This window comes from Pogona vitticeps, chromosome 2 (assembly GCF_051106095.1).
Source record: "Pogona vitticeps strain Pit_001003342236 chromosome 2, PviZW2.1, whole genome shotgun sequence".
In the NCBI taxonomy this organism is placed as follows: Eukaryota; Metazoa; Chordata; class Lepidosauria; order Squamata; family Agamidae; genus Pogona; species Pogona vitticeps.
The window spans coordinates 65,365,759-65,388,462 of NC_135784.1; the positions used below are offsets into that span (position 1 = coordinate 65,365,759).

The window sequence follows — 22,704 nt, forward strand, 5'->3', positions numbered from 1 at the left end:
GTAGGTCATAATGGAGGCAGGGAATGTCTCAGTTAACTTGGAGCAATGATGCAGTTACTGTTTACTAGTAGCCCCCACTGGCATCAACAGCCCATATCACTGTTGGGTATTCTGGCCAGTCGGTAAGTGCACACTGGCATGGTGCTAACTTTAACGACCCTCCTACCATGAGTTATCAGTAAAATATACACTTTTATGTCCCTACCCCAATCACTATGAGTCACATCAAGAAATGCTCTCATGGACTGTCATGTCATACAAATTGTGGATTTTCATTTGATTTTTGTAACTTTAATTTTTGTTGTGCTTTTTCAACAGATGAATAGTGAACAGAAAAAAATAAGGGTAAGTGAATCATTTTAGAGACCTATTGCATGGTTGTGAAATTATGTCTAATTCAGAGTCACTGAAATATGGCCAATATCTGTTGTTTTGCCACCCTGGGTCCTTTTAAGGAGAAATTAAAAAAATATTTTAAATAAATGAATAATTAAAATTTGTGGCATTCTGTGAGGGTTCTATTTCGGTCTCCTTTCTCCGTTCAAATAAATCAAGAAATTTATGTGATTTAGAAACAGGTGTAACATTTATTGGTGTATTTAACAAGTAACCAGTGTCTGCAAAATTAGTCCAATGTTTGTCTACTTCCAACAACGGGTCTTCCTCTCCGCCTTGCAAACCTATGAGTTGCTAGAGAATTGACTCTGGAAGATTTCTTTGTACTGCTCAAAGTCCGCAGGGGTCCTTGGTCCACAGTATCCACCCTATTGATCCCTTGCTGATGTGTCCAGGGTAGAAAGGCCTTGCATTCCACATTAAAGATTTGAGTGCTCCTGAGCTGAACACTATTGCATTCAGGAAGCAATAATGTTTAGAAGTATGTTTTACTAATTTTGCCTTCTGCACCAGCTGTGGCCATTTTTTGAGACAACTAACGTATTCATGAGTATTTGTTAGTTACCCTGTTTCCCCGAAAATAAGACCTAACCTGAAAATAAGCCCTAGTATGATTTTTCAGGATGCTTGTAATATAAACCCTACTCTACAAATAAGTCCCAGTTAAGTGAAACTCCACCCTACACCATTGTGCAGCAACCAGAAGAAGATGATATGACTGTATTTGAATAAACGTAGATGCTTGTACCTGAAAAAAATAAAAATTCCCTGAAAATAAGCCCTAATGTGGTTTTTGGAGCAAAAATTAATACAGTGGTGCCTCGCTTTACGATCGCTCATTTTAACGACAAAGCCGCATTACGACGAACTTTTTGCGATCGCTTTACGATGTTTCCTGTGGGGGAATTTCGCTTTGTGATGATCGGTTCCCTGCTGCGGGAACCGATTCTTCGCAAAACAATGATTTTAGAACAGCTGATCTGCGGTTTCAAAATGGCCGCTGGGTAAACAAAATGGCCCCCTGCTGTTTTCTGGGACGGATTCCTCGCTGCACAGGCAGCGAAAATGGCCGTCCTATGGAGGATCTTCACTGGACGGTGAGTTTTAAGCCCATCGGAACGCATTAAACAGGTTTTAATGCGTTTCTATGGGCTTTTTTATTTCACTTTACGATGTTTTCGTTCTACAGTAATTTCGCTGGAATGAATTAACGTCGTAATGTGAGGCACCACTGTATAAGACCCTGTCTTATTTTGGGGGAAACACGGTATTTTCAGCTAGGTTTTAACATAGTCGGAATGAAGTTTCCTTCAGAAAAATAGTAGAAGCTTCAACTGATCTGAAATGCCAGACGTTTATTTATAAATGACTACAGCAAATTACTTCACATTTTTGTTTTCATAGGTTACCTATTTATTCTTATACCCAATTTAAATGACTGGTTCTGCCTTTCTAAAGACCTAAATGATAACACTATCACTATCTTCTTTTTTAAACCCTACTCCCTACCCAAGTATTCTAATCAACATTAGGTTCCTGTTCTAGTTTCCCCCAGTCATATGATGCATGGTGGATATGGATAAGATCAGGACCTTAACAGTTGTGGTTTATGAACTGTGGCTCCCTCTGCCTTGAAAAACCATATTTCTTAGTCTGAAATCAGTTCAGTCATCAAGATTGTTAAGCTGACTTTTGGTATGAGTTGATTTGCTATGACCTTGTACATTGTTATTCTGTTGGGCTGGGAATTGTTGTTTGCTTGTGTGTGTGTGTGTGTGTGTGTGTGTGTGTGTGTGTGTGTGTGTGTGTGTGTGTGTGTGTGTGTGTGTGCGCGTGTGTGCGTGTGTGCGTGTGAGTGACTTTTTGTGTACTAGTACTTTATGGTATTGTTACTTTGATACACTATTATTCTTGTGATTTTTTTTCTTGTTCCAGTTGCTGTTTTGGAGTTGTTGTTTTAAAGTGAAAACTGAGGTAGAAAATGAAAAAACTGACTGCATAAACAATGGTTGGAAGAAGCTGACTTTGGGAGTCAAAATTATGCAGGCTTGTATTATACAACCTGCACTCATCTGTGGGCTTAATAGTGGATTCTGTTGTCTCAACATTACTGAATGTTTAAAGAAAACATAGTGGACTTGTTTATTACTCCGATCCCTTTTGGTACAATGCAACTTTCTTCTTTATTGCTTCTCTCTTCACACAATGCAGAAGGGAACATTACATGTTTTCCAGAAATTCTGTAATTGCTGTACATTATAACTTTAGGAACAACAGTTCCACAAAGTTGTTGAAGTATATTGCCTCTGTTGTAACAGCAATGAAAAATCTGTTGTTTGATCTTCTGTAACAGGAATTAATGTATTCTGACAATAATGTCATTTCAGACCAACTATCTTTTTTTGAAGAAATGTGTTGAAAGTAATCCAGTGGTACCAATTCAGCAGGAGTGGTTAACCTCAATGTTGACTTTGGTACCTCAGCATCTAATGGAAGGAAAGGGCAGAGAAAAACTAGTGGAAGAGCTGTTAGCTGAAATAACAAGTGATTATGAAAACAGCATGAAGAGATATATGGGTAAGTTAATTAGCACTGCTGTATTAAAGTTGTACCAGTTATGTTTCATATAGCTTTGTTGGTCTGTTGCAGCATATATAAGAGCAAAACAGAAAGAAATGTATTGTGAAACCTCTAAGTACAGTGGGGTCTCTACTTAAGAACTTAATCCGTATTGGAAGGTGGTTCTCAAGTTGAAAAGTTCTTATGTTGAATCTGCATTTCCCATAGGAATGCATTGAAAACCATTTAATCCGTATCTGCTCTTTTCCGTCCATAGAAACTACTGTACAGTACTGTGATTTTAAGTGAAGATCTGGGAGTTTTAAAACTGTGATAATACTTTTTATTTGGCTTTGTTTTCATTAAAATATTCTACTTTTCTGTACAAAGTCCTACAAGAGTTTTTGGACCACATAAATCATAGTTTTCTGTTTTATAAAAATTAGTCATAGCAGATAGTTACCATATTTTTCACTCTATAAGACACACTTCTCCCCTCAAAAAAGTGGGGTGAAAAGTATGTGCGTCTTATGGAGCGAATACACTTCTGCGAGGGCTCCCTCTGATGCCGTGGGAAAGCCCTTGGAGACCTTCCGGGGGTCAGATCACAGTGGAGAGGGCCCCCCAGAAGTAACTATTTTCTCCACCATTTTAATTTTCTCAATGCATCCTGACCTTAAATGTCTGTATTCTTAATAATTTATATAGTACCTCATGCAAATATTCTCGTAATATTTGCAACAATATAGGAAGGTACAGCTTTACACTGACATGTCTAAACCCATTTAGTGAGTTCATAACTGAGGCAAAATGTGGACTCAGGATTTCTCAGTTCACAGTCTTCTTAGGCTCTACATTGTACTGGTTCTTGGTGGAGATTTAGTGTAAGTTTTCAAGAACAATGTATTTTGTATATTGTTTTTATTAAAAATTTATGAAAATGAAGAAATTGGAAAGGAAAAGGTATGATAATGTAAAATAGGTAACTCATTTTCAAATACCTCCTGGGGGTACTTTTTAATTTGGGGCAGTGAACCAGTTTTGAGTCCCTTGTTATTCACAGGCTGCATTGGGAGCTAAACCCCAAACATAGCAGGTGTGTTCTCAGTTCCAACTGGCACTGCAGCTAAAGAAGTGGCTTTGTTCCTCCCTTGCCTTCCTCATGTAGTGGGAGGCTAAGAGGGAGTAAAGTGCATGGCAAGCATCAGCTTCAAGAGTGTTTTGCTCTGTATGCCTGCAAACTCTGGATATAGCAAACTCTGAGACTCAAGCACTGGCTTTGCAAACATTTCTGCAGCACTTAGGTCATGAGAGCTTTGTCCTCTTTCTCCAATCAAGGACACCATAATGCAAGTAAAGTTTCCCACTGTCATCTCTATTCCAAAACTGCAGAAGCCAGTAGCAATTATCTTGCTTGCTGCTGACTTCCCCAGTTTGGAAGGTGAATAGTATATGAGGATCACCACTGTCATCTTGGATCTCTATCTGAAGAAGAAAAAATTTGGAGACTGAATCTGTTATGAATTGGGAAGGTCAGCAGAGTGGGAATATTCATGGGGGGCAAGCTTAATTAAGGAAGGGGTTTGGGGGACAGACATTGATTTGACCATTTGTAGACCAAATTATTCCTGTGGGTCACAGAGTCCTCTCCAGAATTTTAAACATTCTAACAGTCCTACTGATTCAGGAAATAATTGTGATAAAAACAGATAGTATTTATAAAGTGTTTACTTGAATCAGAGTAATTTATAATATTGTTGTGCACTTCTAATATGTTCTAGTGCGGAGTGTACTTATCAAACCTGATGTAAAACTGCTTGAATATGAAAAAGAAGAACCTTTGCCAGTTGAACCTGTGTGAGTAAATTATATTAATAAAACATTTTTGGGTCCAGTCAGCCCATCTGTTGCATGTACGCACAGTACAAAACACCTTGCTGCTGTCTTTCTGTAGCTGTTATCGGGATGATCACTGAGTTGGTTCAAATGTTTATTTTCAGAAGAAAACATGATCCTCAGCATCTTTGAATGTCTGCATATTTGAAGTATATTAGGCCCCCTGTATCTGTGGTGGATTGGTTTCAGGGGCCCCCATGGATGCTGAAAACTGTGCTGCTATATACAGCATAATAACAGAAAAAGAAAAAAAATCAGAAAAAAAGTGATTTCACCATGTATGACCAGAAATGGACACTAGAGGGAGTGTGAGGTTCATACCAGCTCCCGCTATTATTTGTATTAGACTCTTTGTTTTTATCAACAGGCAAGGGCTCCATTTTAATTTTAACAGGCGTATTTGAAATAACAAATAACAGTTCTATTTCTCCTTTAACAAGCTCAAGTCTAATATCTCATCTTTAGCGTTCCATAAGTCCTTTCCCACATTCTCTCTCTCTTTTTTTTTTAGCACCAGGTTCAACCAAACAATGGTGGTTTCCGGGCTCTTTGGCCGTGTTCTGAAGGTTGTTCTTCCTAACGTTTCGCCAGTCTCTGTGGCCGGCATCTTCAGAAGACAGCACTCTGTGCTCTGGTGTAGTTGGCTTGGGAGTGGAGTATTTATGGCTGTGAGATGAGCTTTTGTCTTTTTCTGTAGATGGGTGATTAGTGTGTCTTGTTGTGGGTGTATTGTTGTGATAAGGAGAGATTATCTGTCACTGTGGTTGATGGGTGTCATTAGCTGGTCTTTTGTGTGTAGTGATTGCTGGTCCTTGTGGCTGGGTAGAGTTGGTTGACTTTTTGCACGCTTTATTTTTGAGAACTGGGAGCCAAGTTTTGTTGAGTTTCAAACTTTCCTCTTTTTGTTGAAGTTCTGCTGGAGCTTGTAGATTTCAATGGCTTCCCTGTGCAGTCTGACATAATGATTGCTGGTGTGGTCCAGTATTTCGATATTTTGAAATAGAATTTCATGTCCAGTTTGTTTTAGGGCATGTTCAGCTACTGCAAATTTTTCTGGTTGTTTTAGTCTGCAGTGTCCCTGATGTTCTTTGATTCTGGCGTGGATGCTTCGTTTTGTGGTTGCAATATATATCTGGCCACAATTGCAAGGTAGCCGGTTACTCCTGCAGTGGTAAGGCGGTCCCTTCTGTCCTTTCCAAAAAACCCACAACAACCATTAGATCCCGGCCGTGAAAGCCTTCGTGAATACATTCAATCAAACAACTAATTGGCAAGAACATGCCATTGACAGGAGTGGAGAGATTAGGCACAAGCTCATAGGAATTTAAGGCTGAAACACCAAGCCCTCATTGGGTTTCCATATACCTTCTTCCTGATATCATTCTGGAATTTGGGTGGGAATTGGGTTACTACGCAACTGACCTCTTGTTAAAATCTTTCTTTCTTTCTTTCTTTCTTTCTTTCTTTCTTTCTTTCTTTCTTTCTTTCTTTCTTTCTTTCTTTCTTTCTTTCTTTCTTTCTTTCTTTCTTTCTTGCTTGCTTGCTTGCTTGCTTGCTTGCTTGCTTGCTTGCTTGCCTGCCTGCCTGCCTGCCTGCCTGCCTGCCTGCCTGCCTGCCTGCCTGCCTGCCTGCTTGCTTGCTTGCTTGCTTGCTTGCTTGCTTGCTTGCTTGTTTGCTTGCCTGCCTGCCTGCCTGCCTGCCTCCCTCCCTCCCTCTCTGACATCTTTCCCCAGTATGGAGGCTTACAAACTTGTCTTTCCCTCTATTCTCTTTCAGCCAATATACTTTCAAAGGCACCCATTCCCCTGTCCAGGGCTATTATTTTATAATCTCTACTCACTCCTCTTTTAGCATATCCTTCTCCTCCTCAGCCCAGAATCCATTTACCACCAACCACAGTTCTTCTCCTTCCTTTATACCTCCCTCATTTCCTGCCAAAACAGTGCCCCTTAGTGGTCATTCTTTTCCCAGGTTTTCCATGTGCGTTCTGTTTTTTAGAAATACATTTCTTGTTTTTTTCCTCTGTCTTATCCATCAACAGTTCCTTTTCCTCTTGTGAAGTGGATAGCCCACCCTCAGTCTCTACTTATTTCTTACAAGGAGCCAGAGACCGTGTTATGTATTCCAACAACAAGAATATCTAGTATGGTCTGTGGCTCCTTCTAGTGGCCAGTTGTGGTAAATACATTGTGAAAATGAAAATTACTAGTTTTTTTCTTTTAATATTTTTAATATTCCATACTGAAAATAAATGAAATCACATATACCAATCCCACAGATACAGGGATTCTACTGTATACTGTCATATGTACTTCTTTTATCCTTATTCACAGTATTTCAGTTAAAAGACTGAGGTTTTTTGGATTTTACCTTTTGAAATTACATAAACTCTATGTCATCTTAGCTCTGAGTTTAGTGAACAGTGGATACCCTTGCCTGAGATGTATGAATACCTAGATTGACAGGCAAATTGGGGTACTAAGTTCTCATTTTTAGGGGTGCCTTTAAATGTACCAATCTGATGGCAGAATTTTGTGTAATTCCCAGTGAATATATTGAAATTTCCTCTTTAATAAGTGCTTGCAACCTAATTGATAAGCTAGGCATATAGCAGCCACATTCCCACAATGAAATATTTCTGTATTGATATCCTGTTGTCGTTATCCTACATGCCAATGGTGATGACATTCTCCTTGTGAACCTTTTTGTAGGTAAAAATTAGATGTCCACCTATAAAATAGCAGTATTTACAGGCTTTGGGGAATCCCAGTATTTAAAGAACTAGGGACATAATATCTTTTTAAGTCCAGTGCTAAAACTAGACTTCATGGAGGTTTAGGGAAAGCAGACTTCCTGGGGAAGCTTTTGGTTCAACTGTAGTACAGTTCCGTGAGCTGGAACACTCAATTTTTCATTGTGCCGCAAAGGAAGAAGAGCTGGCCTGTCTAGCCTTGGGAAAGTGGCACTATCCTAGGACACCTCCAGAAGAAAGAAGTGGTAAACTACTTCTGAATACACTGTACCTTTTTAAAAAAACTAGAAAGAGGCAGCATAAATAGGAATTGACTTGCAGCCACATAATTATTAATCCCAGATAATAACCCAGATAATCACTGATACAAGATAAGGTGGTTAATACTCCAGATGACTATGTGAAACATATTTTTCCTTTTGTGTTATTATATGTGGTGCTGTTTATTTGTAAAATTTTTATGCTTATTGTATACTTTTTATGGAAGCTGCTCAGAGTGGTCCTGACCCGACCAGATAGGCGGGATATAAATCAAATAAATAAATAAAATAAATAAAATAAAAAACACTGTTCCCCCCCCCCCTCTGACGTATCCAAACACAATTTTGGTGATTAAGACAGGAAATAATGTTTAGTATCTCTTAATCACAAGTATGGCATTTTTTCATTGTTGTTATTGTTGTCCACTGTCATAGCAACCTTATTAGGGTTTTCAAAGTATGTAAGATATTTAAGGAGCAGTTTTACCATTGCTGCCCCCCAGTGAATTTCCACAGCTAAATGGGAGGTTTGAACCTATGTCTCTTGAGATAAACCAAGCTGGCTCACTTTTCGGAAATTTTATTCAGTCATCTTGTTTGTTTGTTTGTTTGTTTATTCTTCTAGTGGTTTAGATTTTTCCAGGCCTTGGCACAAAAGCTTTATACAAGCAAGAAAACAAATTCTTGAAAATTTACACATTCTCCATCCAACTCTAAGAATTTTACTGGATATTGGTTACAAGACATTTTCTAATTTACTTATAGTAGATTTGTCATCTTTCAGGTAAATATATGTATCTAAATTTATATCCTACATATAGAATGTATGCCTGTGTAATTCTAATTAGGTACACTGTGTTCTTAAATTGTAGTTGTGGTTTTTTTTATTAAAAGAAATAAATGTACCATATTGATGGCAGAATTTTGTGCAATTCTCAGTGAATATATTGAAATTTCCTCTTTAATAAGTGCTTGCAACCTAATTGATAAGCTAGGCATACAGCAGCCACATTCCCACAATGAAATATTTCTGTATTGATGTCTTGTCGTTATCCTACATGACATTCTCCTTGTGAACCTTTTTGTAGGTAAAAATTAGATGTCCACCTATAAAATAGCAGTATTTGCAGGCTTTGGGGAATCCCAATATTTAAAGAACTAGGGACATAATATGTTTTATGAACTGATTGCACATTTTTAAACTGCATTTTGTGTATTTTAGCCACATAATATGTTTTATGAATTGGTTGTACATTTTTAAACTGCATTTTGTATATTTTAGCCATAAATATGTTTTATGAGCTGGTAACTGGACTATAATAAATAAATTAAATTAAAAAAAAAACTAGGAAAACCTTTTAGGAAAATTATCCCTAAAGGGACAGGAGAATCCTGAAACAGCAGAGACATTTGAGTACGCTCACTGACTAACTGACGATTGGAGAAAAAGAACGGAAGACCAATGAGGAAGGGGAGTGGAATGGAGATTCTGGATGAGTATGTTACTGGGCAAAATCCTCTTGCATAAATTTGTGCCATTGGAGATTATGATGTCATCTGACTTGAATGGAGAAATTTACGCAAATAGCATTTTGGCCAATTTCTTGTTTGTAACTCAGAAAAGAACATTCCACTTGGTTACATTTTGTTGTAGGTTTTACTTGATTTTGTGTGATAGTAAATCTTTTGCAACAATGTACTTAAAAATATTCTGTTCTTCAGGTAAAATGTGGTCCTTAGCATCTTAATACATATGTATTAAAATGCAAGTTTCTTTGTGGTTTTTGTTTCATTAAGGGTTATGTAACTGGGTTTTGTTTATACAATCTCTATTTTTCAACTCAGACTTTGTTAATGTTTAGATCAAGAGGTCCACTTGAATGTGAATCACTTCAGACTGATGTGTCTATAAACTGCTTAAAAACGGAAGAAAAGATATTAAACACATGGTATCCAAGGGTCATCAATCTCTTCACAAGAAAAGAAGCACTGGAGGGTGTAAAGCATGACAAAATTGATTCTTTTTATAACTGCGTGACTACACTTATGTCTAATCAGGTAAAAAAAAAATTCAGATCACCATGAGAGGCTTGCCATAATAATAATACCCATGTGTGCTCCAGTGCAACTTTATAATTCCTGTGCTTTTCCATTAATTTCAACAGAGGAATGATTTATCAAATGTTGGCAGTTCCTGAACTTTTCAGCATCATAGTTCTATTCTTACTTTGAGAAGCCATTGCGCTTGTCTACTTCTCAGATCTGCTTTCAAAAAATCACAGTTTAACATTAAAAACAAGTACAGAAGTGTACTAAAATTAGTTAAAACTTAAGATAGTACAAATAGTTTTTGTTGAGAAAACTCTGGTAGTTACGTCTGTCACAAAACATTGTTTAAAACAAAATTATTTATAGAAGTCTCATAGGTACATGCTCTAATTATTTATAGAAGTCTCATAGCTACATGCTGTCCTTGGGGGCATGTCCATTTTAAAGTTTGTGAACAAATAGCATATGTAAAGGCATGCACTCTTAGTGCTACACTTTGCTGAAATGAATGAGAAAGGTTGTATGTGGGAAGCAGCACTTAAACTCTGCACCTGCAAGAGATCACTGGATCAGCATGTGAAATAATATAGGTGGCTAACACTAGTTTTTGTTATAGGTCCCATTTGGTATCCCAAATTTTGCTAATAGGACATCATTCTATTTTATTATACTATTTAGGTATGGTTAAATCAGTGTTTTCTTTAATTTGAGTGTTGAGTATTTTAGAAAGAGGTTATAAATGGTTTGAATGAATAAACTAAATGGTATCAGTCTGGTATTGGTATGTCTCTGATCTTATGTGATTTTATCTAAATAATGTATTTTTATCTTCCTGGTCTCTGACCATAATAAATAAAATTCAAGTTTTAAACCACGAATGGTATCAGTGAGGGTCCAGAAACACAAAATTCACAGGCTGCATTGGCTGTCCCCTTATTTGCATGTAACTGCACTAGGTCAATAGTAGTAGGAGATGTTTTATGACTCATAGTATCAGGACTGATGAAACTACCCTCTTTTGGACTGCAACTCTCACGAGCCTTCATCTTTTGGTTATTCTGGCTACAGCTGATGGGAAATGCAGTAAAGCGACATATTGTAGACTGTAGGCTTCTCAACCCTGCTCTAAAGTTCCATCTTTATACACAATTTCAGAATGGTCATTTATATAGAATCTGAAATTCTGCATATTCAACTAGAAATATGGTAGGAGACGGCATTTTAAACTGCAATAGTATAAGATGTTTCTGGATAGTTCCTATCAGTACATATGTAGTTTTTCTGAGTGATGAAAGATAATTTGTTGTCACATGTAACAAAATTATTCTGTAATCTCTCTTTTTAGCTGAAGGAACTATTGAAAAGAACTGTTGAGGCTTATGTGCAATTGTTTGATTTTGAAGATCAAAGGTGGTTGCCTTTGTTTAAGATGGAGCTGACTTTTGATGATGAAAAAATGGACTTCTACCCAAGCTTTCGAGATCTGGAGGATGCTATTTTATTTATAGTCACTTTGATTGCACAAACTTTGCAGGTTAATTTAGATTTATGTTATTTCTTAACAATTCTGACAGAATGGCAAAATGTACTAAATCTTAATAGTCAGCATCTTATTCAGAGCATAAGGACAGTTGTGTAACATTCCCCACTTCTGCCTGGCACCCGATTGTGCAAACTGATCACACAAGCAGTTGCACAACCTATCCTGCAAACAGTGAAAGACTGGGCATACAACAAGGAACCTGCCAGAATATGATGCACACTCTTGTGATCACCCTTCCACAGACATATAACATCACGGAATACTGGTCAATAACTGCCATAGTCTTCAGTTAAATCTTCAAGTTGTATGCAGATGGCACATATCTCACATGTGAGTGCTAGATGCATTTCATGTAAGCATACCCTATGGAAATCAGTAGGACTTTCCCCCATGTAAGAAATGTGCAAGAGATTGTAGTTGCTCAGGATTTATTCATTTATTTAAGTGATTCCAAATTTAGAGGGGGTCTGGTTTCTCCCTGGGTGAGAAAAAAGCCATTACAAAATAAAAATAAACACATTTGAGGCGTAGGGTGCATTCCTCATTTATCTAAAGAATAGGATTGTTCAGAAGCCACACTGGACATTATATATGAGGCAAGGAGAGGAGTGTTTTTGTGTCACTGCCCTCTATCATTGCTTTGCTCACATGAGTGGTCTGAAGCAGGAAGCTTCCTATATCCTGTATGTTAAAATCAGCACTTTGAATTCAGCCCAGAAAAGTAACATAATACTGGCATAATACAATTCTAGTCAGCTGCCATGTTATCTAAGGCCATATAAATTTGAAGTTTTTGCTTTCAGTTAAAGATGTTTTGGGGTGGGGACTCAAATAAGAAGCCCAGGTACAGCAAGTTCAAAATCCAACAACTGCAGGAATCTAGAGAATACATGGTCTGCTAAAATTTCCATAGAGTTTCTCCATGCTCAGGCTGTACAGGGAGAAAGGCACCCAGCCCAGTTCCACCAGCAAAAGCAAGGGCATGTATGCCGTTTCCATCACAGCGAGGTTTCTGATTCAGTGGCAGAACTCTGGATGAAGGACCCATCCCTAAACTAAGTTGCAAGGCGAGTAGGTCTGTTTGAATCAGTGGAACTTATGGAGCAATTGCCTCACCAAGTCTCTACTGATGCAGTGAGTCTACTTCAGATCAACTTACTATGCTAACTAACAGGGTTTCAGCCAATATGTTCTTATTTGTTATGAAATAAATAATTACAGCCCATAGATAACCAACATTTGGGTGTGTTTTTTTTCCAGAATGTCCAGACTATACATTCTTGGTTAGGTGGTACAACCACAATTTCAACTATTGATACTGAACTTCCTGAGCATGTTATATCATGGGCATCTTCTGTGTTGAAGAAAGCAGTTTGTGAAAACTTGAAAGGTGTAAAAGCACATTTTGATTCTTATGGTGAGTGGCTTAAAATCTGGTGTTGTGAAATAATCTCAGATTAAACTTGCAAAATGAAATAACATCTGATTTTTAAAAAAATTGTGACTGTTGCCTTGCAGTAGAGAAGTATGGTTGGCTAGTAGATGGTGCTGCAGATAACCGTATAAGAACATTTGTAGCTGAGGAACATAACTTCGAAGAGTATGCAGAGGTAATTGTTCTGTATAATTTATAAGTGAATCCAGGATGTGTTCTGAAAGCATAAATAATGTACAGTGGTGCCTCGCATAGCAATGTTAATCGGTGCAGCAAAAATCGCTGCAAAGCGATTTTGTCACTGCGATTTTAAAAAGGCCATAGAAATGCATTGAAACCCCTTCAATGCGTTCCTATGGGCTTAAAACCGACCTTTAAGCGAAGATCCTCCATACGGTGGCCATTTTCGCTGCCCGGTAAGCGAGGAATCTGTCCCTAAACACAGGGGGTGGCCATTTTTTTAACCCAGCGGCCATTTTGGAACCGCCGATCAGCTGTTAAAAAATCATCGCTTTGCGATAGTCGGTAAGCAAAACAGGGTACCAATCACCGCAAAGCGATTTTCCCCATTTAAAACATCGCAATGCAATCGCAAAAGCGATCGCAAAAGGTTCGTTGGTATGCGATTTCGTCATTAAATGGGGCGCCTGTTAAGTAAGGCACCACTGTATCCTGACTGCTGTCTGAATTTCTTCACAAATCTGATACAAACCTCTTTCAATTGGTTTGAAGGGCAGTGGAATATCCACAGCTCAACATATTATTCTCTGTGCAACTTGGCTTGTTTTGAAATTGGCATCTTTTAAGAAAAAAAATAATGTCCTGATTTGTATTCTCGAAGGCTTTCACAGCCAGGATCTGATGGTTGTTGTGGGTTTTTCGGGCTCTTTGGCCACGTTCTGAAGGTTGTTCTTCCTAACGTTTCACCAGTCTCTGTGGCCAGCATCTTCAGAGGACTGGAGTAGGAACTCTGTCCATGCTCTGTTGTTGTTTGTTGGATGTCAAAATGTTGCCTTTTCAGCTGGTAGCAATCTGCTTATATGTGTGTACCAAATTGCACCTTTCTTGCTAGCATGAAAGTGCCTCACCCATTGCAGAGTACATTTGAAATCACCCATTTTACAGCATCATAGATTTGTGGAGTTGGAAGGGTCATGGAGCCCAGTTCCCTGCTGAGATGAGGCTCAGTGACCTTTGTGACAGGATAAGGTTGTTTATTATTATTATTATTATTATTATTATTATTATTATTATTATTATTATTATTATTATTATTATTATTATTATTATTATTATTATTATTATTATTATTATTATTACTACTACTACTACTACTACTACTACTACTACTACTACTACTACTATATCCTTTTAGATATTTCTAGTAGTTTAGGTTTTTTTAACTACAGTACATGTTTCCATAATTCAATGGTAAACACTGACCAAAAAACAAAATACAGGTTAAGCTCTGTAATTTGAGATGTATTGAAGTCCAGTTTTCAGAGGCTTCTCTTTTGTTTTGTAAAAAGAAAAATATCTTTTTGATCTTTCTATTGATTGAGATGTCTTGGATTATAAATATCAGACATCACAACAAGAAGGAATTTATTTAGCTTTCATAATTGATGGCCAAAATCCTATTGTTTAGCATAGTAAATTGCACTACAGTAAGCTAATTCAGTCAATGGAGATTTAGTGAACCACCTGCTCAATAGATTCTATTGATTCAAACATGCCTATTCCAACTTACTTGTGCACCGTAAATCGCAATTAGAGCAGGCCCATTTGAATCAGTGGAATTTACAGAGGAGCTGACCCACTAAATCCCATTTCTTATATGGTATAGGGCTATAGGCATTTCTAACTAATGTTTTATGATGCCAGGAAGAACCTAAAGTTCACGTATTTACATTTTCCAAAAGATGGTGCTATATGATTGTACAATATTCATTCCATCACTTGCCTGTTGTTTACAATAATCTTACATATGTTTGCAGAATTTAAGCAAAACATTCTGTGGCTTTGTTTATACAGAGGTGCCTCACTTTACGATTGCCCCGTTTAACGACGAAACCACATTATGATGAACGTTTTGCAATCGCTTTTGCAATCGCAGAATGATGTTTCCTATGGGGGAATTTCACTTTGCGATGATCGGGAACCGATTCTTCGCAAAGCAACGATTTTCCAACAACTGATCGGCCTTGGGAACTTTTAAGGAGAAAGGCAGGGTAAAAAATTATAAACAAACAAACAAACAAACAAAATTAAAAATTACATTGAGTAATGAACTATTTTCTAATTCCATAAAATTACAATGTGTTGAGAATTAGCAGTACAGTTGGAGTTGAGGTTATGTTCAGTTCTCAAGGCACATGTTTTTTTTTTCTTGTATTGTGTTACATTACCTTTGGTGAGCCAAAAAGGCACTCCAGTGGTAAAATGTTATGGGTTTGTTAAGACAGTTTTGTCCTAGTTGTTTTTGTCTATTAAAACACCTTTACTTGGCAAATGGCTGAAATTCCAGGACATTATTTTTAGAGCCCTTTTGGTGAAAATGTCTTAGAGTGCCTACATGACTGTTTCTTTGTCTGCAATAAAATATATGTCATGATCCCCACGTGGCCCCTGTTTGTTTCCCCAAACTAAGAGCTCACACTATGTGCCCCTCAGCTGCCACCAGTTGATTACATCAACATTAACTATTATTATTAATCGAGGTCCATGCCATATGCCATTTTAAAAGAATGAAATAAACATTATTTATTGTTACAGATGTTGATAGGACAAGCAATGTTTAACTCTTAAACAAACATCCTCCTTTATTCCCTCTCAACCACCACTCTCCCGCCCAAACTCCCCAAAACTCTCTCAACCCTCAATCTCCCCATCTCAAAACTCCCTATCTAAATTCCCTCTCCTCCTGCTGAGTCTCTTATATCTCGTGACTCTGCCCCTCCAGCACTCCCATTGGTCTATGCAGATAGCATATGAATAGTCACAATGTACGCGGACGCTACAATATCACTGTTGAAGAGTAAAATGTTTTGTCCTTGTGGAGGAGGGTGAAACATCTAAAAGAGAATCTCAAAGTGGTGCCATAGGAGAGTGAAGATTTTTTAGAACAGATTTGCTATGCCATGAATGAAAAAAAGACAGGATGCTTTCCTAAGATATCAGCTAGTCCAGATAGTTGTAAGTTCCTCTGTTTTGTTTTGTTTTGTTTTGTTTTGTTTTGTTTTTATATTCCATATACAAAATATTGTGTTGGGACACCTTTACAGAGATTAATCTAGATGGATGTAAGTATTTTAATTCAGATTAATTAATCTCCTCATAAGCATGGTGCACTGAGTTCACAGGGACTTACACCTAGGTGAATATTATGAGATTATAGCACTATTTATGTATACAGCTAAAATTTTTAAAAATAATTTTGTTTCCAAGTTTATAGATGAATTCTTGGATCTTGCAAAGGAAATAATGAGCTTGCCAATGATAGCTCATTTTCCCATGGTGCGTTTAGACTGCGAAGATTTAAAACATGGTTTGGCTGAAAAAGCAAAAAGCTTTGCACATAAACTACTGGACGTAATAGTAGGAAATCACAACACAGAAAATAAATCGTGAGTATCTTTCTTGCAATATATATTCTCTTGATTATTAAAAAAATGTATAATGACAGTGCTCAGTGCAGGCTGCTGAAATGCTGGTTCTTTTTCGTGGCCTCTGTGAATGCACACATATGGGTATTGTCCGCGCCTGCGCTGACTCTCTCGGAAGATTCTAGAGCTAAAAGTAACAATTTTATGGTGTGATCCTCCACGAGGTATATGCTCCTCCCACCCACCATCTTCCCCAGTTCCTTTTTTCCGCCGAGCTGAACGGTTCTCAGGAAAGATTGAGCGCTTCGCTATTTGCCTTTTGGCTATTTTTCTAGGCTCCTTTGAGCTTTTGTTTGTTTATCTTTACTTTAAATTACCTACTTAGTAATCCTCCGCATCTTTTGTTTGCCTAATCAGTTCCCCGCGGTCATTTTGTTCCCTTTCCCCCCTTTTTTCCCCTCCCCCCCCTTACCTAGTTTTTTGCTTATGGCCTCACCGTCTCCTTTTAAAAGGTGTATGACCTGTGCGAATAAAATCGCACTTTCTGACGGGCATAACCAGTGCCTTTTTTGTTTGGGTGAGGAACATCCTACCCATTCGTGCCCTGCTTATAAAAGTTTAACCAAGCCGGCACTTAAACAGAGGCTCCAAAGACTTCGGTCTTACCTTTAGCAAACAGCCATGAATCCTCCTACTTTGTCTTTGGAAGCGGCTAGATCTCCTGCTCTCTCAGCCAATAGACTTCCAGCGGGCCAGTCTACTTCTGATTCTACCTCCGTGCTACCAGTTAAGAACACTGCTGAAAAAGCAAAATCGTCTGGTAAGCACAAGCCACCTTCTTCTCAGAAGTCTCGGGCTCACGATCCTAGCTCGAAGAAAAAAACCTAAACCTGCCTCTAAGAGGCCCAGAAAGGAAAACTTCCCAGAATGGAGCCCCCTCAGTCTTCTCTGCCTTTTCCTATCCTCGAGGAATCATCCAGAGAAGCCCCTGGTTTAGCCTCGGACAGAGACGATGCCCATGATGTTCCGCCCCCCCATGATGCCGTCCCAAACCCCGAGCATTGGCCTCAACGTGGCTGCACCACAGTCCAGCCCGGCCTCAGCCCATTCCAACCCTGACTCAGGGTGGGCAGCTGAAAGCTCGGCGTCCGACCTGGAGGTTCCCCCTTCGCCTCTCTGGAAGAGAACGGAGAAATGAAAGCATCTCTCTCCACCGAGGTCGATCCCATTGCAAGGCGACTTATGCCCTTTTCCAATGGTACCATACCGTTTTGACCCCTTCATGTGGCAATCCTGGTACAAGAGATTTCAGCCTAAGCAGGCTAAACAGCCAAAAACGACACCGGAACTCCCCCGTGCCATTCCCTTTGTGGACTCAAGCCACCTCCGTGCAACTGCCTCGGCCCCGGCAGTTTCGGCTCCGCCCTTTCGCCCCCTCGTCCCATCGAAAAGGATGCGAGACAAGGTTCGCGAGGCCCTACCAGTGCATCTTGCACCCTTGATGCTGGACCCGGTAACATCTCAGGGTCCCTTCGAAGACTTGCTACCCCAAGGGCATCAAGCTCCCCCAATGGAAGGCTTTGGCCCATCGGACTACCCTTCGTCTCCAGGCTCCCCTGCATCCTCGGAGGCACAACAATCGCAGTCCTCCCATGAGCCCAACCTCCCCCCTCCTATCCCAGATACGAGGGGCAGCCATGCTTGATCCTCCTCGGATGACTTCTCTTCCTACTCAACCCTCGTCTTTCAGATGGCACAAGCCCTGAATATGAACATTGAACAACCCCCGTCCACTGATGCCGACCCGGTGTTTGATGACATTAATCAGGAGTGTCCCGTTCCTTTGAGCCTCCCCTTCAGTAAGTCTATTCTTCAACTTATCAAGGACACTTGGGGGAAACCCCCTTCAATCATGCAGATCTCTCGCCGCACCGATGGCCTCTGTAGAACCCATGGTGCCGATGCCGAATTCCTAGTGCCTAATTCTATCATCGTTGAGTCTAGTCAAGCTAGAACTCAGGTGACACCAGAGCTAGCCTCCCAGCTTGACTGGTGGACTTGTCCAGACAACCTTCTCATCGGCAGGTTCTTCTCGCCTCAAAGACCTTCCATACAGGTCACAACCGACGCCAGCCCCATGGGGTGGGGTGCTCATTGTCTCCAGCACACAGTTCACGGACTCTGGTCCAAACAAGAGCTGCCACTTCACATAAACCATCTAGAACTGTTGGCAATCATCAAAGCGTTCCATGCCTTCCTTCCCCTCATTCGAGGACAAGTAGTGCAGTTGGCAACAGACAACACCACTGCACTCTTTTATGTCAACAAGCAAGGGGGTACCCATTCCCCTTCCCTGCTCTACCTAGCGGTCGACCTCTGGCAGTGGTGCTATTCCCACCATGTTTTCCCTATTGCTGTCTGCCATGAGTGCTTCCGAAGACCTGGAACCAGAAGGGTTAACTGAGGCTGAAGAGAATGCTGAGAGATCAGAAACACCTGAACCGCCTCCAGATTCTCCTTCCACAGCAGACAAGCTTCGGGCCAGACTTCGGGAAAGACTTAGGACAAGGAGATCAGAGGATCGCTCGAAGGCTGTCCACAGAAACCTACGTTCATCTAGTCCTGAGTATTAACAGGATAGAAAGCTTTCCAGCAGCTCAAGGAGCTGTTTTACTATAAAACAGCTCCCAGTGAAGCCAGAAATTCTGTGGAAGCAAAGAGCCAAAACCTTGGGTTGCATCCATGCTTCTTGAACCATGTTCCTGACTCTGAACTCTGGACTCTGACCCTGGACTACGCTGTGTATCGGACTCTGGACTTTGACGCTGGATTTCATTCTGTGAGTTGATTTATGGACATTGGCTTTGCATTCTTGGTATTCTTGACCTGGGCCTGGTTTATCGGACTTTGGCTGTTGTAACCGCCAGGAACGTGACACCGTCCACATTTCCACCGACGACAACACCTTGGCAGACCGCCTCAGTCGGCTACCGACGAGGACACACGAGTGGACTCTGAATGATGTCATATTTCAACGGTTGTGCGGATGATGGGGCACCCCCTCGATAGACCTCTTTGCAGCTGATGCCAACAAGAAATGTCCCCGGTTCTGCTCCAGAGAGGGATGGGACAGCAACTCTCTGGGAGATGCGTTCCTGACGGACTGGTCTCAGGACCTCCTGTATGTTTTTCCTCCTCTGCCTCTCATCCAGCGGGTGATCGTCCGTCTCCGACAGGACGGAGCCAACGCCATCCTGGTAGCCCCGTACTGGCCCCGCCAGCCATGGTTCACTCACCTGGTCTCGATGTCGTCGGACATGCTCCGCCTTCCTCTCCACCCAGATCTCCTCTCGCTCGACCACGGCCTCGTTCTTCACCCAGATGTCGCCTCTCTCAGTCTTGCGGCATGGAGGATACTCCCGATGTGATGCAGGGTCTTCTTCGAGCCCGAAAACCTTCCACTACCCTCCTATACGAGAACAAATGGAAGTCTTTCTTAAAGTATACTCAGGACAATAACTTGCCTGCTGTACCTGTCTCTTTGAAGACCCTGCTCGCTTATCTCCTGCATCTCTTCAGTTTCGGCCTTTCTCAATCCACATTAAAGGTCTATCTTTCAGCCATCATGGCTCACCAGCCGGATGATTCTCCCTCCTCCAAGTTGTTTTCTCACACAACTGTCAAGAAGTTCCTCAAAGGGCTCAACAACATTCGCCCTCCTCAACAACGCATCACCCCCCAGTGGTCACTGCAGCTGGTTCTCAATGCCTTGATGCGGCCCCCGTTCGAGCCCATGGCGTCCATCGACCTCAAATTCCTGACTCTTAAATCAGCCTTCCTTGTTGCGATCACATCAGCCAAATGGGCTAGTAAACTCGCTGCTCTTCGAGCTGATCCTCCCTTTATCCAGTTTCACCCCGATAAAGTGACTCTTTATTTTGATGTTTCCTTTCTCCTGAAGGTGGTCTCCAACTTCCACCTCAACCAACCCATCATACTCCCTTGCTTCTTCAAGTCTCCTTTGTCGCCCCTAGAACATAAGCTCCATAACCTAGATGTCAGGCGTGCCCTGGCTTTCTACATCGAAAAGACAAAGACCTTTAGAAAGTCCAATAAACTCTTTCTATGCTTCCATGGCCCAAACAAAGGGGCCTCAGCCTCCTCTCAATCCATAGCTTGTTGGATTGTACAGACTATTTCCCTTGCTTACAGCTTATCGGGGAAATCCCCTCCAGAATATTTGACAGCTCATTCCACCAGCATGCTGTCCATCTCTACTGCCTTCTAGCGTGGCACCAAGGTTCCTGACATCTGTCATGCTGCTACGTGGTCCACACTGTCCACATTTGTCAAGCACTACCGGCTCGACGTCAGAGTACACCAAGATGCTGCATCCGGCAGAGCTCTCCTGTCATCCTTCTTACCGTGACGACCCACCAACCGGTAAGTGCAGCTTGCTAGTCACCCATATGTGTGCATTCACGGAGGCCACAAAAAAGAAAAAGAGGTTGCTTACCTGCAACCATAGTTTTTTGAGTGGTCCTCTGTGAATTCACACAACCCGCCCCCTCTATTCGTCATGGGTTAACTATGTAATTATTTAATTAATTATCTCCTTCATACCCAGCGGATAATATTTAGGAACTGGGGAAGATGAAGGGTGGTAGGAGCATATACCTCGTGGAGGATCACACCATAAAATTGTTACTTTTAGCTCTAGAATCTTCCGAGAGAGTCAGTGCAGGTGCAGACAATACCCATATGTGTGAATTCACAGAGGACCACTGAAAGAACTATGGTTACAGGTAAGTAACCTCTTTTTCTAAGCTGTATTATGTAATATCTGATCAGTAGGAGTTTTGATACTAGGGTTCCCAGTGTTCAATACCAGCATAAAGAGCTAGACATGCTCCTAAATGGTGGAGGTTGCAGTAGCAGGGGATGCTTCACACAGTGTAGGAGAGTATGTGAAGAGCTTCTGGAGAAATATAAGGGCTACATGAGAGAAAGATGTAAAACTATAGTGCCTTTGAATATACTTTGGATTGCAACTCCCATAATCTTAATTTTTGGCTGTGCTGGCTGAGATACATGCAAACTGTAATTAAAAACACTCAAATAGCATCCTATAACGGATAACCTATAAAGAGCCTCATGGCGCAGTGGTTAAACCACTGTACTGCAGCCAAAACTGTGCTCATGACCCGGGGTTCAATGCCAGGTAGCCGGCTCAAGGTTGACTCAGCCTTCTATCCTTCCGAGGTCGGTAAGATGAGTACCCAGCTTGCTGGTGGGAGGGATTAATGTGTAGCCTGTATAATTAACCTGCAAACCACCCAGAGAGTTGTTGAAGCACTATGGGGTGGTATATAAGCAAGCACGCTTTGCTTTGCTTTTTTACTATAACCTACCTCAGTGAAAACTGGGACGTGGTGGCACTGTGGGCTAAACCGCAGAAGTCTGTGCTGCAAGGTCAGAAGACCAAGCAGTCGTAAGATCGCATCCACGCGACGGAGTGAGCTCCCGTCGCTTGTCCCAGCTCCCGCCAACCTAGCGGTTCGAAAGCATGCAAATGCAAGTAGATAAATAGGGACCACCTCGGTGGGAAGGTAACAGCATTCCGTGTCTAAGTCGCACTGGCCATGTGACCACGGAAGATTGTCTTCGGACAAAACGCTGGCTCTATGGCTTGGAAACGGGGATGAGCACCGCCGCCTAGAGTCAAACACGACTGGACAAAAATTGTCAAGGGGAACCTTTACCTTTACCTTACCTCAGTGAAAAGGGAGGCAGGGCTGCTTCCTATCCTTACAGTTGCTCCCTAAGTGTAATAGGTGGCCCTATGTCATGACATCTGATTGACCATTAAGGGTAAGTAAAAGGCAAATAAGCAAAAGCTGACTAGCCCTACCTATCCTAAATCTGTCCAGAAAACCTGAACCCCATATGGCAGCCCAAGCCATAAGTGTTTTCCCAGCTGCATTTTTAGTGTATCACTTCCATTATGATCTTGGAGATTTTATAGCAATAAGAGGGATAGTTTTGTTTAGGTCTGCTTTCTTGTTGTTTCTTATCCATGCTTCATGGATATTTTATTATAAAATGCTTCACACCCTTTCAATAGCAATGGAGAAATATGGGAACAAAAAATTAAAATAAATAAAAATAAAATTATAGGCAGGCTCAAAGATTAATTAAAGCTGCATTCC

General features: G+C 40.7%; 1 protein-coding gene across 3 annotated transcripts in view; it reads left to right on the forward strand.

The window, feature by feature from the left end:
- DNAH12 (dynein axonemal heavy chain 12) overlaps positions 1 to 22,704 on the forward strand; it is a 144,101-nt gene that overhangs the window by 3,870 nt on the left and 117,527 nt on the right. For all 3 annotated transcript variants that reach the window (XR_013541652.1, XM_078385322.1, XM_072989607.2), the window contains exons 4-12: positions 319 to 345; positions 2,784 to 2,973; positions 4,737 to 4,812; positions 8,489 to 8,647; positions 9,726 to 9,921; positions 11,258 to 11,446; positions 12,716 to 12,872; positions 12,974 to 13,065; positions 16,338 to 16,516. Coding sequence is in view for 2 of the 3 variants with exons in the window: in XM_078385322.1 (XP_078241448.1) it covers positions 319 to 345; positions 2,784 to 2,973; positions 4,737 to 4,812; positions 8,489 to 8,647; positions 9,726 to 9,921; positions 11,258 to 11,446; positions 12,716 to 12,872; positions 12,974 to 13,065; positions 16,338 to 16,516 (1,265 nt within the window). In the remaining variant the exon portion in view is untranslated. The remainder of the gene's footprint in view (positions 1 to 318; positions 346 to 2,783; positions 2,974 to 4,736; positions 4,813 to 8,488; positions 8,648 to 9,725; positions 9,922 to 11,257; positions 11,447 to 12,715; positions 12,873 to 12,973; positions 13,066 to 16,337; positions 16,517 to 22,704) is intronic.